The sequence below is a fragment of the Budorcas taxicolor genome, chromosome 10 (genome assembly GCF_023091745.1).
Source record: "Budorcas taxicolor isolate Tak-1 chromosome 10, Takin1.1, whole genome shotgun sequence".
Classification (NCBI taxonomy): domain Eukaryota; kingdom Metazoa; phylum Chordata; class Mammalia; order Artiodactyla; family Bovidae; genus Budorcas; species Budorcas taxicolor.
Genome location: NC_068919.1, coordinates 11721935 through 11739701, shown reverse-complemented (window position 1 = coordinate 11739701; position 17767 = coordinate 11721935). Strand labels below are relative to the sequence as shown.

The 17767-nt window shown below is 34.3% G+C and overlaps 1 protein-coding gene across 1 annotated transcript in view; it reads left to right on the top strand.

Moving 5' to 3' along the window:
- The window catches only part of GPR137C (G protein-coupled receptor 137C), a 54783-nt gene extending 43090 nt beyond the window's left edge, over nucleotides 1–11693 (top strand). The window contains exons 4-7 of the mRNA XM_052647185.1: nucleotides 8823–8972; nucleotides 10205–10330; nucleotides 10499–10617; nucleotides 11516–11693. Of these exons, the coding sequence (XP_052503145.1) occupies nucleotides 8823–8972; nucleotides 10205–10330; nucleotides 10499–10617; nucleotides 11516–11693 (573 nt within the window). The remainder of the gene's footprint in view (nucleotides 1–8822; nucleotides 8973–10204; nucleotides 10331–10498; nucleotides 10618–11515) is intronic.
- The last annotated feature ends 6074 nt before the right edge of the window (nucleotides 11694–17767 follow it).

Below are 17767 nucleotides of genomic sequence, written 5' to 3'. Positions count from 1 at the left end.
CCAAAGAGATTTTGTTTATATAACTTATATCTACCTATATATACATTTTAGAAAAAATGAGAAATTAAAAATATTCATTTATTCATTAAAATACCAATAATAAATCTATGTTAACATGAATAAAATTTTTTATGCTAAATAATTATATTTTCCAAAACAAAAGTAAGTTAGTGAAAAGATTGACATTGTTATACATTTTGCAGATCTCTTTAATGTCTGACTTAATAGAAGACATCTGGATTTTCATGTCTGCTTCTGCATTCAATCTGTTGTGATATGTTGTTTAGGTTGAAGTATATGAAGAAAATCCATCCTCACACATATATGTAGTTGGAAAATGGAGGAGAATTTAAATAGCCTTTTCAGATAATTGTGGATATTCTTCTTTAATACTACACCAAAACTCTGAAGTGGAGGTTTCTTAAAGGTTAGTTGCCATATAGAATCTAAAGCCATATCAGTGAACTTTTTGTACTCTCCATTGGTCTGTCTTACACTTTGAATGAGTTATAACATCATGCATTGATCATAGGAAAAATGGTCACAGATCTTCAAAATGTTGATACATTTCATTAGATAATATCCAGAATCACTTTTGTTAATACCACCACCAATCTCATCAAAGAAAGTATTTAAGTTTGGGAAACTGCCAGTCTTACAGTGGATACAGGTACTTACAAGTTTTCAAAAATTCTAATTTTCACTTGAAAGATCATATTTCATCATTGGCAATAAATATTATTAGATGTTTTCTTTGACATGACAGGCTCGTTTCATTTATTTTTGAAAAAAGAAGTATGCTTATTAACCGTCTAAACGACCATTGTTTGTCTGCCATAGCTGTCTGTTAAGTAGAAAATGGGGTTGCCTGAAAAAAGTGGCTCGCAAGTTCAGCTCACAAGTTCAGCTCACAAGTCAAACAACCACCACATAAGTGCTTCTCCTCAAGACAACTACTGTGCTTCAGTATACAGCAGAATTACTTCAGTGCATATCTTATCTCATCACGCAGAATATTAAATAGATAGGTACTGTGGGGTCAATACTTAATAAATATTTTCACTATTTCATTAGGGATATTCTTAAATGAACTTTCTTTTTTAACTGGGAGTGCATAGTAGTAAAGAACACAATACTGTTTGGTACCACTGCATTGATTTGTGCTACAGCCTCGACTGTTTCTGTACCATTAGTGAGATTATCAGTGCAATTGGCCCAGGATAAATATACCCTCGACTGTTTCTGTACCATTAGTGAGATTATCAGTGCAATTGGCCCAGGATAAACAGTCAGAAGAATTTTCAACACTTTGAATGTTTCAATACTACTTCTCAGGCATTGACATAAGAGTATCTTCTTATATGATATGTTGGTGCTGACACCAGATGAATACAAACAAAATTAGTCCTGCTATATCAGATTTATTTATTTTTAAGGCAAAAATAGTAACACATCTATTGATAAGACATTAAATCACTGTGTTTTTAGTTAAATCTTTGAATCAGTGAATTTCAATCTTGGAAAATGGTAATGCATGTTTCATCCAGGAGGCATTCAGCAATGTTAACTTTTCAAGGCTTTACTAGTCTCTCAGCTATTAAGATTGGTTTGCCACCCAATGCAGTATAACAACTTAGCCTATAAAATGCCTAAATGGTTTTTTAATTTCTAGTTTGCAAAGCTATAAAAACAATTTGTGGTATTTAAATGCTCACCACACCTTCATTTACAGTTACAATTGTTTTGCTTTAATCTCTGAATGATTGATCTCAAAATGATGCTGCAGCTTAACTTGGACATAATGTTCTGTCACAAAAGACAATACGGTAAATTATTAACATTTATAAAACTTATTGAAAGGTAGTTTTCATTGCATTTCATTTGATAAAACAGGAAATCAGTTTCACCCAGTTACTTTATATAGATTTCTTTCTTCACTGAGTCATAGAATTCTAACACTTTCAACTTTCTCAGTATCTTAGAAGTAAACAGAGGAGCTGTGTGTAGAGAAAAATATTTGTTATTCTAATGAATATACATAACATAAAATTTACCATTTTAACCATTTTTAAATGTACAGTTCGGGACATAAAGTACATTTACATTGTTGTGTAACCATCACCACTGTCCATCTCCAGATCATCTTTATCATTCCATACTGAAACTTTGTACCAATAAAAAGATAACTCCCCATTCCTAAGCCAATAATCCATTTTTAAATATGAAAAGAATTATAATTTTTCATTTTAGAGTAAAGTGTGATTAATTTCTAAAATGAGTTTAATGTTTAATATTTTAAGCTTTTATTTAAATGCTTTAATATTATGAAACAAACATATTAATTGTACCTATTCTTGTTGTGCTGCCATGTAGATACAAGGAAATATTTAGGATTTCATTCCATTTTTTTTTCTTTTGGCTACACCCTGTGGCTTGCTGGATCTTAGTTCCCCTACCTGAGATTGAACCCAGGCCACAGCAGTGAAAACATCAAGTCCTAACCACTGGATTACCAGGGAAGTCCCCCTTTCTCTTCTTTTCTTCTAGGATTTCAGAATAACTACTTGTTTGGAGATTTCCCTGATGGTCTGGTGGTTAAAACTCCATGCTTCCACTGCAGGGGGTATGGGTTTGATCCCTGGTTGGTAACTAGGAACCCACATGCCATGTTATGGGCATTGCCAAAAAAGAATATAAACCTTTGATAATAGGGAGGTTCTAGCAGATATATCAGGTATAACTAAAGAAAATTAACAAGAACCCAATAAAGATACAGAGAACAAGCTGACTTAATCTCTGAAAATGAATGTATTTATACCCTAAATCTATTATATCAGGAATCTATTAATAGGAAACACAAGAACACACATGCATATACAGTGTTGACACCATCACATATCATAAAGCCTCTGGAAAACTCTGCTGTATATACAAAAGAGAATGAAAATATATTAGGCAAGTAACATCTTAGTACTCCTGTTTTTAATCATCTTGATTTTGATTTTTAAAATCCCGGGACCACACTTTAAGGACTGCTGCCCTAGAGCAACCACTTAAGGCAAAAAGAAAACAATAAGGAATAGAAAAATATAGTTAAAAGTTCAATAGATAAAATGGAGTTCTAAAAGATATTCAATTAACCAAAAAGGTGCAGAAAATAATGGATAGAGGAACAACAAATAAATATGCAAGAAGTTGAACAAGAAAGCTAATATACTATTCATTCAATAAGTGTAAGAAGGCACTTTAATATTAAGCAAAAGAATTGTCAAGACAAAGGGTATTACCAGATATAAAAGTTAAGCAAAGAATATTACCAAATATAAAGAGGTACAGTTCATCAAACACATAAAAATAATAGATGTGTATATAAAGCCAAATAGTAGGAATAAAGAGGAGGAACTTACCAGGTAGTAAGAAACAAAGGGATAAAAGTCCCCACAATCACATTTGGAGCTTTTAGCGCCCTATGCTCAGTCCCAATTAATGAGCTTCAGGAGATGTACGTTCAATCCCTGGGTTAGGAAGATCCCCTGGAAGAGGGCAAGGCAACCCACTGCAATATTCATGCCAAGAAAACCCCATGGATAGAGGAGCATGGCAGGCTACAGTCCATAGGGTCACACAGAGTTGGACACGACTGAAGTGACTGAGCACACACACGTAATCTCTTAGAGATACAGAATCTAGCAACATTGGTTTAACATTTGAAAATCAGTCAGTCAATGTAATTCACTACATTGAGAGAACAAAGGAGAAAAGATAAATAATCATTTGAATAGATGTAGCAAAAACATCTGGCAAAATTCAGCACCCATCATGATTTAAAAATAACCACAATGAAACTTTAAGCCAATAGGTAATAGAAGGAATGTTCCTCAATCTGATAAAAGACATCTCTAAAAAACCTGCAATCTGTGTCACACTGGAAGTATTGAATGTTTTACCCTTAAGGTTGGTAACAAAGCAAGGAAGTCTGTTCTCACCATTTCTATTCAACAGTCCAATAAAACAAAAACAAGGTATAAAATTAGAAATTAAGAAGTAAAACTGTTTTTTACGTCTGTGACTCCTTTGCTGCCCTGCATATAGGATCTTCGGTTCCATCTTTATAAATTCCATATATATGCATGCATTAGTATGCAGTATTTAACTTTCTTTTTCTGACTTAATTCACTCTGTATAATAGGACAACCCAGAGGGATAGGGTGGGGAGGGAGGCGGGAAGGGGATTCAGGATGGGGGGACACAAGTATACCTGTGGCCAATTCATGTTGATGTATGGCAAACACCATCACAATATTGTAAACTAATTATACTCCAATTAAATTAATATTTTTTAAAAAACCACCTAGCACATCAAAAAAAAAAAACCACAACTGTCTCTAATTGCAGATAACATGGTTGTTTAAGTAGAGCATCCCAAGGAATCATGAATATAGCAAGTGCTCAGGATACAAAGTCAAAATGCAAAATCACATGATTTTCATATATACAAGGTATAATCAGTTTGAAAATTAAATTCAAACAGCAGTTCTATAGCATAAAACCCAAAATACTTAGGAATCAATTTTGCAAAAACCAAGCAGTACCTCTATACTGAAAATGACTACATATTGCTGAGAGAAATTAAAGATCTAAATCATTGAAGACCATTATTTATGGACTAGAAGAAACAGTTTTTAAGATGACATTTCTGCAAAAAAGATCTATCAGTAAAATGGTTATTGTAGTGAACAATGCAGAAGGTAGTTCTGAAGAAGAAGAGTTAGACCACATGACTTTGAAACTTAGTGTAAAACCATAGTAATTAAGACAAAGACAAACATAATAGAGAGCCTGGAAACAATCCACACTGAAATAGTCTGGATTTTTGACAAAGGTGCTAAAACAATTCAAAGGGAAAGCTAGTGGTGCTGGAACAACTGGATATCCACACGAAATAAAATGAACCTCTAGCTGCATCTCATGTACACACAAAAATTCAAAATGGGTCACAAATTTAAATATAATTCAAAAAAGTCTAAAGCTTTTAAAACTAAACATAAGTGATTATCTTTACAATTTGGATACAGGCAAAGATCTCTTCAGTTCAGTTCAGTCATTCAGTCATGTCTGACTCTGCGACCCCATGGACTGCAGCACGCTGGGCTATCCTGTCCATCACCAACTCCTGGAGCTTGCTCAAACTCATGTCCATTGAGTCAGTGATACTATCCAACCATCTCATTCCCTATCATCCCCTTCTCCTCCTGCCTTCAATCTTTCCCAGTATCAGGGTCTTTTGCAATGAGTCAGTTTTCGCATCGGGTGGCCAAAGTATTGGAGTTTCAGCTTCAGCATCAGTCCTTCCAATGAATATTCAGGACTAATTTCCTTTAGAAGATCTCTTAAGCAGGTCATTGAAAGTAATCACAAAATAATAATAATAAATTAGACTTAATTAAAATTAAATTTTCCCATCAAAAGGCAAGACTAAGAAAATGCGAAGGCAAACCACAGACTTTTAAGAAAATATTTGCAATGTATACATCTGACAAGGAATCATTTCCAGTAGATGGAGGGATTGTCTACAACTCAATAATTTTTAAAAAGACAGACAAATTTAAAAATGGTCAAAGATATGAACAGACTTTTCACAAAGAAGATGTACAAATGGCCAACAAAGTATCGTTAGTCATCTGAGGAAATGCAAATTAAAACCAAAATATCCACAGCGTGGTTAAAATTAAAGAGATTGACAACTCCAAATGTTATCTAGGAATTGGAATAACTGGAACTCATATTTTGTTGGAAATATAAAATTATATATCCATTTTGGGGAAAGATCTCGCAGTTTCTTATACAGCTGAACTTAAACCTACCACATGACCCAGCAATTCCATTCTGAGGTATTTACCCAAGAAAAGCGAAAGAATATGTCCACGAAAAGATCTGAGTAAGAACATTCACAGAAACAGTCTATCAACAGGAAAAGTGAATAAACAAATTCTCATATAAACAAATTCATGTAATTATACAGTGGAATTAGTGGGGTTAACTGCCCTGGTTTGCCAGGGACTCAAAGGATTTCTGGAATACAGACTTTCAGTGCTAAAACTAGGAAAGTTTTTTTTAACTAGGAAACTTTTGAGCAAACCAGGAGTTGGTCACCCTAATTGTTCACCTCAGCAGTGCGAAGACCTAACTACTGATACATCCAACAACATGGATGAATCTCACATTATGCTGAGTGAGTGATACCTACACAAGAGTTCATATTCTATAATTCCATTTATGTGAAGTTCTAGAGTGAGCAGAACTAAGTTGTGGTAAAAACAAAAGCAGGGGAATATTGTGTCTGAGGGGCTGGCTGGTGGGGAACGGATGTCAGAGAGCATTCGAGAGTGATGGTAATGTTCTTTATTTGTATACACCAGTTGTCAAAACTCAATGAATGGTAAGTTCAGGTTTCTACATATCTGTGTCCTGAAAGTACCTATAAACAAATACTGAACTCTAGTTAATGGTAAGTATACTGGAGTGAGATCTAACTCTTCTTTACTTGTCAAGTGTGGAATTTCTAAAACAGTGGTATGTAGGTGTCCGAGGTAGAGGAAGGGAGAATCATTCTTTGAGGATTGCTCCTGAGTGGAATTGTTTGTCATGACTATTCAATTTAGAAAATTTTTCTGTAGCTTTCCAACAGCACTTTCCATATGGCTGAATCCTTATCTTTTATTTTATGACCCTATATTTTGTGGGAAGAATCTTAATTTGTTTTCTAAATTGGTGGACTTCTTTCTCTATTATATGTATGTAATTTGCCTGCAATTTTGCTTTGTTAATTGCTCTGATACTATTCTTTGCTCATACTTCTTTGCAGTTTTTTGTAATATTTACAAGTGTAAGTAGAGAAACTCCATATTATAAGATGCTATTACTTTTAGCAGTCATAGTATTTCTTAAAGCAGCGACTATAAATTTACTTATGGTTATATTAAAGGATGATAATGCTTACAGCATTCCAACTTTTCTTGTTACTTAACTTTTCTGTAATAATATAGTACTTTTAAAATGGAAACTGGATTGCATTCAGATTAGCTTTTTATTAGCAACATTTTTATGATTCATAATAAATATGCACAGTAAAAATGCACATTGTAGAAAAGCTTAGTCTTGATTAAAAAATTTAATCTTGCTAGGATTTTATTTTCACACATACTTTTTGCTGTAATAGTGAGTTAGCTCAGAGAAGATATGCTGTTGCTATCCCAAACTCTTTCAAGATATATTTCACCTTTAAATTTGCTTTCTTCTCATTCACCTCTAAAAATGTGTTGTTCTTATGAAGATGTCAGTTATAATAATATTTCTCAATCCTACAAAACTCATTGAAACCGTCTCATAAATTTTAATAACCTATTTCTATGCTGAAATTAATAGATTGTTTAACACACATACACACATAACTTCAAAAATTCAGTGCAATTGCCCTAATTATAATATAATGAGAAAATAAAAGGAAAGTAATTAATAAATATTTGAATGTGTAGATTTGAGGGTATGCTACAGTGGTCGGATGCTTGTATCTACACATATAAATTGTGAATGAGACTATAAATGCAGACTGTTACAGGTGTGCTGCTTTTGCACTGTATACCACAAGCAGTATTGCTGTCACTTTCATACCTTTCTGAAATATTTGACTGTTCTTGATAAAGGTCTGAACAAAAAAACAAAGGACAAATTTCCCTAAATTTACATGTTATGTGTGTTTCTGGATATGTTGGCCCCTATTTAAAACTATACAAGCATAATCTTTGTTTATAAAACAGATGTAGGTTCTGGCTCAGATCATTATGGATAAGTTTTTCATCTTCATAAATGTCCAAGAGGACATGGGGAGGTTATGAAGGTCAGATAATTCTCTTATGTGGAGAACTCTCCTATAAATTGTCAGTCTTCCAGCAGCTCTGGCCCTTGTGTGGTGAATGCCATCATTTCCGCTTAATCATTGTGACATTAAAACACAAACTTCTAAAATACCGTATTAGGTGTTTTTCACAACATATGTTTGGCAATTGTGTCACTTTTCAGAATAATGTCTTTAAAATAAATAGGATTACAAAGGAAACCAACTGTATTCAAATATTTTAGGTTAAGAATCTCTGCAAAAGTGGACACCACACCCTTCTCCAATATACACACTCCAGTTGACAACCACTATTATAACCAGTGTTATAACCATTGTTATATAAGGCTTTCTTTCTATATTTCAGGAAATGGTGAAAGCTTTAGCGTTAAAATATTTTGGATTTGAAAGTGCATTTGGGTGCCTGCATCATTTTGTCATCAACATAACAATATCAACAGAGGATTAACATCAACTCTAATAGAACAAAGCAAATAGTACAGAAATTGTATTTCTATTCTAATTTTGCTTCTTATTGGAAATTAAGTGTATCAAATGGACTAATGTTTCTATTTCCCATTCTTTTCTCATTGGGCCTTAACTACCTCTCTGATTAACATCGATCATTGGCCAACTTCTTTATTCATATATTACTTAAGGGAGTAAGGTAACCTTGGCCAAACAAAATCTTCCTCCAGCTGCTGCTGGGCAAGTTGACAAAGAACTTATATGTATTAACAGGGTAGTTGAAACACAAGTGGTTCTAAAAATAGGAATTGTAAAGCATGATAATCAAGAGTTGATTTCAACTGGCACTCACTCAGTGTTTTCTAGGGGTGCATTGCAAGAGGTGACTATATTGTATATGGACAATATATACCGTGATAAATGTGCAGGCTGTTGTGATGATGACTTTTATTTCTTTTAGGGTATGTCTCTATGCCAGACTGTTGTCGTAGGCTCTGTGGTCATTCTTCTGTACTCTTCAAGAGCATGTTATAATTTGGTGGTGATCATCATTTCTCAGGATACATTAGAAAGTCCATTTAATTATGGCTGGGATAATCTTTCAGATAAGGTAAGAACCTAGCATGTATTGCGAATCTAAGTGTATGATAATGAAATTAGCCTGACTAGGAGAATGTTTTAAGTGTTTGACTTACAAACACTTTTATGGAATCTCTAGCCACTATCAGTAATCATACTTCAAAGTTCTATGTTTAAAAATTCTCATTCATATGTAGCAATTGAAATCATTCTTCAGAGAGAATTTCTCCCAAAGTAGTATTTTCTTTTCTTTTTGTGAATAATATCAACAGTATATTAAATCTATTGGTCATAAATCTGTTTTACTAATTTGTAAAGGATAGTGTTTAAGTATCTCTTCATAAGTTGATATTCTGTCATTAGCTAGTAAATGTGGTTATGTCTTTAATTTGCTACGATGAAATGAATTCTCTTTTACCCAAGAACTACATATAACCTAAATATTTGGTTCAGTTTTAGATGTATGACTTTTATGAAAATTTGGCATTATCAGTCTTGAAAATCGGTGCACATTCATAGTTCCTTGGGTATCTAGGTGTTTTCTGTAGTGACTCCTGGGACCCTTGCTATGCATATTTGACCTCCCAGCATTCTCCATCCTTCTGCTAGAAGTAGTCTGACCTAGGTGCATGTCATATCTTTATTTATATTAATTTAACTTTGACAGAATTTAAGCATCCTGGAATGCTATTTTATCAGGATTTTAATTATCTTTCAAAGAAGGAATTTTCACATTTGGTTCCATGTGGCAGATTCCCTTCACTCCTTTTCCCATTTCTCTTTCCCCACATCTATTAGAATAGAAACAAATTCAACATGGAATTTAAGCCCAAAAGCATGTTTTTAAATAGTAACAGAGCTGAGCGACTTGCATGTTACATTTCTCTACAGGTGTAACTCAGGGTAAGTGCGATTATTTTGCCTTTGGAGCAGCTGGAACCTGTAGTCTCATTTATAACCCTCCTCAGACTATGGGACCTAAACCACCCATACCACTACGCATGTATTAAAAATATTTTCATAAATTGATGTGTTGATAAAGTTAATACCTCTTTATTCTACTTAACATCAAAGCATTTTATGATCTTTAAAGGGTAAATATCATTACATGAGAAGCCATAAAATATGGAAAATTAATTTAAGAGTTCTATGTGCTTTAAGTTGATCTTTTAACTTACCCTACCTGAAGCAAGTTGTTTGTGGAGGGTGATTCCTTACATGTAAGACTGATTTTAAAACTGCTCGACCATATTCTATTCACAGGCTCATGTAAAAGACATAAGTGGAGAAGAGTATATTGTATTTGGAATGGTCCTCTTTCTGTGGGAACATGTGCCAGCGTGGTCAGTGGTACTGTTTTTCCGGGCACAGAGATTAAACCAGAATTTGGTATGATATCATAACATTACCTAATGCCTATTCTCCTTATTTTAAAAAATAACAGAACATTTATATTGATTTTCTATTTTTGGCAAAGACTAAAAAGGATTATGGACTCAGCCTCCTTTCTTAGTTGAAAAGTAAATCTTCATATTCTATCTACTACTCTGTTCACAGGCACCTGCTGGCATGATAAACAGTCACAGTTATAGTTCCAGAGCATACTTCTTCGACAATCCGAGACGATATGATAGTGATGATGACTTGCCAAGACTGGGAAGTTCAAGAGAAGGAAGGTAGTTGCACTGAATTAGTACCAACATAGATTTAAAAAAAAAAAGAAAAGCTTTAACCCAAGTATGAAAAGGGTGGTTTGCTGATATATATCAGTAAATAAGATCATTTAACATTGGCACATAGAACAGTAGATGTTAAACCCATGATGAGACCTGTCTTATAAAGAATTATCATCTGCTCCTAAGTCCATATATTACCTTTATTTGAGAAATGCCTTTGGGGGTAAAATGGCACCCTTTCATTTCAGGATCCCTTGTTCAAAGCTGATGGGGGTTGGTGAGCAGAGAAGAAATACTATTATATGTGTTTCCATATCTACTGTGCTGTTCAAAATGCACAGGGAAACCCTAAATAAAACTTGGGAAGGTTAGCTTCCAAAAGAAATCTTCAGTGCCCTCCTTGTTCCAAAATCATTACAAGTCCATCCCATTAGCTTTGGTATCAGTGCAGAGAAAGCCTTAATGCACACTAAATAATGCTTTGAGTTTGATACAGCATTTTCTATAATCCTCACTTCATCTGGACAAGTTACTTAACCTCAACTTTTTGTCTGTTTTTCATCTGTAAAACAGGGAAAATAATAGAACCTATCTGATAGGATTGCTGTGAAGGCTGAGTGCATATGTGTGTAAACATACATATGTATGTCGTAGAATAAAGCCCAGGACATAATAAGCACTATGTTACTATTATTATCTGATAATTCAGTTCTTCTAATTTTGAATGGTATTTATTCATTCTTTTCTAATATGTGATACAGAATCAAGGATATTAGATATGTTATTGAATTTTGTAGAAAGCCATTATTTGGTGAAGAACACAATTCATTCAAAACTAGAAGTGCCAACATGAGTTATTATATCCTGATCACAGTCCTTTTTTGCCCCTTTTTTGCAGTTTATCAAATTCACAAGGTTTGGGCTGGTACGGCACCATGACTGGCTGTGGCAGCAGCAGTTACACAGTCTCTCCCCACCTGAATGGACCTCTGACAGACACTGCTCCTTTGCTCTTTACTTGTAGTAACTTAGATATGAACAGTCACCATAGCTTATATGTAACACCACAAAACTGATGGCATTACCAAGTTGTGATTCTTCAATCATTTTTCATGAATGTGTATATTCAGTGTGTTTAAATTCCATCTGCATAAACATTCCATTATCCGTTACAACTGAAAACAAAGCCTGGAAATGTGGCTGAGTCCAGTGGAGGACACAGCTGTTACTTTTGACCTCGTCCTGGTAAAATGAAGTACAATGGAAAATTTGGAGCCAGAGAAAAGAAGGATTAGATCTTAAGGGACTTGATGGCCTCCAAACATCCTGACTGTGGAATATCAAACGCATATTTGCACTTTTATCTTTGTTCTGAAAGAGTACACTGCAGTCCCTTTTATCTTTGTTCTGAAAGAGTACACTGCAGTCCCCAAAGTCATACCCAGTGTTCACACTGGGATGTTATGTTGTACATCAAATCAGGAGGCAGTTTCCCTACAAAAATCAAAGCCTGTATATTCAGCAGTGTACTCCATGTGGAATTCTTACCCAATAAAGTTTATAGTGTGAACAGTGCACAGAATGAAGGCATAAAAATGTATCATTCTTTTGAAAGATCTATTGAAAATATGTAATCATTGAAGATAGTTCTTTTAAGCATGATTGTACAGTACTAACTGAATTATTCAAACAATCATTTTAAAGAAATTATACTAGTAATCCTTTACAGGGAGGACCAGCAGTGTTCTTTGGAAAGCCACAGTCATTTTTTCAAAAGCAAAGAATACTAATCAAAATTATGTGGCTACTTTGAGAATTGGTCAAGTGATTATTCTGTATGGTTAAGATAATGCAGTAGTTTAAGCATGATTCTTCAAGAAAACAACAGCAATTTTTGTGTAGGGAGATATTGATAGAAACTTCTTAGGACTGAAGTTTACAGATGCATTTAAGAATTATTCAGAAAATATACAATTCTAAGTTAAAACATGAATACATTTTCAAAGGCATTCAATTAGCTGAAATAAAATAGAGCAAATCTTACCTATTATTCCTATGAATCAGGATTATCCTCAGGTAAATTAAATCATGATGTGTTATTGCAGTGAACTCAAGTGCAATACTTTGTAATACATATAATTCTTCCTTTAGTTTTCATTTTTATATCTTGCATATGGGCAAAGCCAAATTAAATTTAATTCAAGTTAATTCCAGCACTAGACTAAATGAACAACTTATGTGAAGGTACTAACTAGGTAAGTATAAAAATCAGTGGTTAACAATATTGGAGTACTTTTAGAATTACATTAAAACTGTCTTGAACGTCCTTAGATCTAAAATATATATATATATGATAGGCTAAAGTGATAGAGAATTTTAAAATGCACTTTCTACCAGTGTCTATATGGAAAAAAGTAGATGCTAAATACCTCAAGAGCCCAAGGTAACAGGCAACATTGGGAAGTTGTCACAACATGCTTAAAGATGACTATATCCAGTTATTTGGTAATCTATTTCTTCAGAACTGGAACTAATATAACTGTCCTTTTCTGTCTTTACTTTGATTAGAAAGTTATGTTCTTTTTCTGCTCTTACATAAAACATCTTTTAACTTTTTGATTGATTCAGTAACTTCACAGAAGTATAACAGTAAGTGAAACCCTAAGAAAAAAATGAAATTTTTAATGCTTTTGATCTCTTGGGAAGCTGGTACACAGACAAAGAAATTTCATCTTTTTATCGTACAAAATAATTCTGAATTCAGTCCAAAGCATAAACTTATACATGTCACTTTGGATTTATAAAATTTATAGTATAGAATTTATAGGTCATAACAGGACAACATACCATGCACTTACCTGAGCATATTTTTACTGCAACTTCAGTTACTGGGTTTCTTTTCAGAATGCCGACTATTTATTGTCTTAATAATGTTAGGTGTTTAATTATCTAGAGCTGTCTAAGAAGATGTGTTGCCTTTGTTAATCCTTGGGGTTCAAAGTGATACATTTTTTCTAGGAAAGCTTCCCCAGACTTCCCTACATAATGCTCCTATTTGACCAGATAAGTGAGGATTACTTTTTAAAAATATTTCAGATAAAATAACCTGGTTTTTTCAGTTGCATTAGCTGATTCTTCCAAATCTGAGATTTGTAAATTTCTTATCCCTGACCAGGGAACCTAAATTCTTGCATTTGTCTCCTTAAAGACATCTCCCACAATAAATCACCAAAGACAAAGAAAGATAAACTTCTGGACCATTTTTTGCTTAAAAATTTCAAAGCACTAAGAGCACTTTAAGTCTGGTCTTGAAAGAAGGATTTGTTTATCAAATCAAAGGGCTATCGATCCCCTGTTCATCCTGCACTGAAGCACATGATGACAATTTCAAACCTTCTTTTTGGTTCACTAACTAGAAAAGAATTTCACTGCTTAAGTGTGTAATTCTACAGTGATTAGCAGTACTTGTTTTTATTGTTTCATTTGGATGGTCATTAATTTTGAAACTCTTGCCACTCATTATAGCTGGTAGTAGTTTTATGAAAGATGTAATTTATAGCTAAAGTGGCTTTTTTAAAGCATAGCTGCCTTTTTTATTGTTTAACAGTGTTTCTCAGCTATAAAATCAGTGTCAAACTGGTTATAAAAGTATAGCTGTGGCCAATGAATGTATTTATTTGTTTCACTAAATTGTAACAAAACACTACTGTTAAAAATAAAAGTGTTTGTGCTTTTATTTGGAGGTCTGGTTTTCTTAATTTCTTTTAACAGACTACACCCATTGAGTTTCTGTCATGTAAGGATAAGACGCCTACCATAGGAAAGAAAAGGATACCTACAGTTCCAAATGACAGTTTACTTTCAGTGAGATTGTCATTACAGATATTCCTCGGCTTGTCCTAAGCAAAAATGCATCGAATACAGCTGGCCTAGAACATTACAGCTTAGACTGAAAGTGAAAGTGAAGTAACTCAGTCGTGTCTGGCTCTTTGCAACCAGGTGGGCTGTAGCCCACCAGGCTCCTCCGTCCATGGGATTATCCAGGCAAGAAAATTGGAGTGGGTTGCCATTTCCTGCTCAAAACACTTGTATTAAACTACAGTTGGGCAAAACCATCTAACACAAAACCTGTTTTGTAACAGAGTATTGAATATCATGTAGAATTTATTGAACACTGTACTGAAAGTGAAAAACAAAATGGATGTATTCGGTACAGAATGGTTGTGTGTGGGTTGTTTACCCTTGTGACTGCGTGGCTGAGTGGGTGCTGTGGTGCTGCCACTGCCCCAAATCATGAGAGAGGTCCGCACGGCATATCACTAGCCTGGGGGGAAGAGACCAAAATTCAAAAGTGGAAGTACAGTTTCTATCAAATGTGTTCCGCTTTTGCACTGTTGTCAAGTTGAAAAATCTAAAGTTGAACTATTGTATACGTGGATAACTGTATGTACTGAACGTTGAGATAACTATGTACCTTAGCTGTACACTAATTAGTATTACACACTAATTTGATAAGAAATGCCATACTTTAAAATACCAGTTATTAGATAGTATGTGCGTACGTGCTAAGTTGCTTCAGTTATGTCTGACTCTGTGACCCTATGGACTACAGCCTGCCAGTCTCCTCTGTCCATGGGATTCTCCAGGCAAGAATACTGGAGTATTTTTTCCATAATAGGCCCCTTTTTTCCATAATAGGCCCCATTTTTTCCATAATAGGCCCCTTTCATAACTTGCCAAAACCACACCAAATTTCTAATATAGTTTCAGAAGCTTTATTGATCACCTAAAGTCCAGAAATCCTTGGGCGCCTACTGACTTACTGTGAAGAATATTTGGAGTGAAGGTATGATCACTAGCAATAATAAAGTTGTCATTTTAAAAGCAGTTTATTCAACAAACATTTATTAAGTGTTCATATGCCAAAAACTATGCTGTGGAGATGCAAACATGGATAAAGTTCCTTTTCCTGCTCTTAAGGAGCTCACATTCTAGTAAAGGAGACTTAAAAAAAAAAAAATACAGTACAATAAGTGACACAGTAGAGGTAGGTTGTAATTACAGTGGTGACACAAAAGAAGAACTTAGATGATCCTCCTTGGATGGAGCAAGGGCGAATTCACAGAAGTGATTGCTAAGCTGGACCTGCAAGGATACATAGAAATTTCCCAGGTGGGGAAGGATGGCTAGGGCACTTGATAGAGAAGAGCAGGCACCAAGGTGTGGAGGCCTGACGATGCTGCATCTGAAGAACTGTAAGTCTGTTTTAGCAGAACATGAGGTTGGGGGAAACAGAAAGACCCCTATCAGAGTACTTTGTTCACCAAGGAAAGAGGTCTGGTTTCCTCCTAAAGGTTCATGAATTCACTGTGTGTTAAGCAGGGAGTAACATTGTGAGAGTGCTTCCAGGAAGCCCACTTTGGTAACATTGTGAAGCAAAAGAGAGGAGACAGGTTGAGTGCAAGGAAAAGGTTTGTACTTTAGGGAAGAGCAATGAAAATGCAAAGACAGTGATATATCAGAGATATGGAAATAAAATCCAAAGAGATTAGACACTGGACAGGGGAGTGGAAGGGTTAGCCGAGAGAATTTAGATGATGACAGTTCTAAAATTAACCAAAGGAAGGAGCATAGGCATAAGAGTAGGTTTGGGGCAGAATAACTTTTTAAGATACACAAAGGTGTCTGTGGGACAACCAAGTGAAGATGCATAGAAGGAAGATGGTCTGAGAAGTTTGGGCTAAAGATAAGGATTTAAGAGATCACTGAATTGGAAGGACTCAAGAGTGAGAAGTGGTGCTGAAGACAGCAGGAATAAAAGCCTAAGGAATAACTTAAAGAATACATGAAAAGAGGCACTCAGAAGAGAGGGAAATACAAGAAACCTAGTGGAAAACAGATATTTAAAGAAGGGGCTGTCAACAGTGTCAAATGCAGAAAAAAAAGAAACGGCTTGTGAACCAAACCATAGATTTAGAATTGGGATTTAGACTTCAAAAGACAAGATTGTTAGCTACTAAGAAAAAAAAGCCAAATTTCAGTTAAAGGAGCAAGTGGAGGGGGACAAAGTGAAGACAGGAATATTCTTCCATAAGATGAGAGTTAGAGAGTTACACAGGCAAAATAACCATTTAAACCCATCTACCAAATTTTCAGAGTACCACACATGTCCTTACACTCCTATATTTGGTGCTCACTTCATAGTCTTTTGAGTCTCTAAGAATACTGACTTCATAGTAGGCTAACATCTTTCTTTTCCTGCCCTATTCAAATTAGGGGGGAAAAGAAATAGAACATATATTATTGAACTTAGTTCTGTGATAATTAATTTAAATATATTGAATACATTTTCATACATTCACTCAAAAAATATTTATTGGACACCTACTATGTGCTTGACACTGTATCAGGCCGTAGGGACATAAAGAAGAAAAAGTATACAGTAGTGTTAAGTAGCATTTCTAAGCCATTATATAAATAAGCCCTGCTTTATTAATAATGTTACATCTCAACCTGATATACCTGCTAAGACATACAGAAAGAGCCCATAACTTTGAGGTATACACTTCCTTTTTTCCTACAATTACTGTGTGCTATAAATTCCTAAACCCCTTCAAACATTTTTATCATTGACGATCTTCCCTTAATGAAGACTTCTAAACATTACAGTTTAGTTATGGGGAAAAGAAAGAAATGAATAGCACGTGCAAAACCCCAAAATTTTATGCCTATGACTATACAGCATTAAAAGGGTAACAAAATTCAAAAAAAGAATTTTAGATTGGAACTCAAAATGATTCCTTATTCCCAAGGCTTATAGTAGTATATAGTTGCAGATATTTTTCCTGAAAAAAAAGTCATTGAAACATTATTCATATTACACATGGTTCAAAGGACATGATGCCTATAACTGACTCTTCAAGAGAAAAAAATAGTATATGCATGTATATATACAGAGATAGCATGAGCAAGAAAGCAAATATGATTAAGGAATCTGGTAAAAGAATTCTTTGTATTGATCCTATCCTGGAAACATTTCTATAAATTTGAAATTATATAAAAATAAAAAGTTTCCCCAAATTTTTATTCAGAATCAGGGAAAGTACTATGAGAATAAATATATAAATCTATTCAACTTTTCACACTGTTT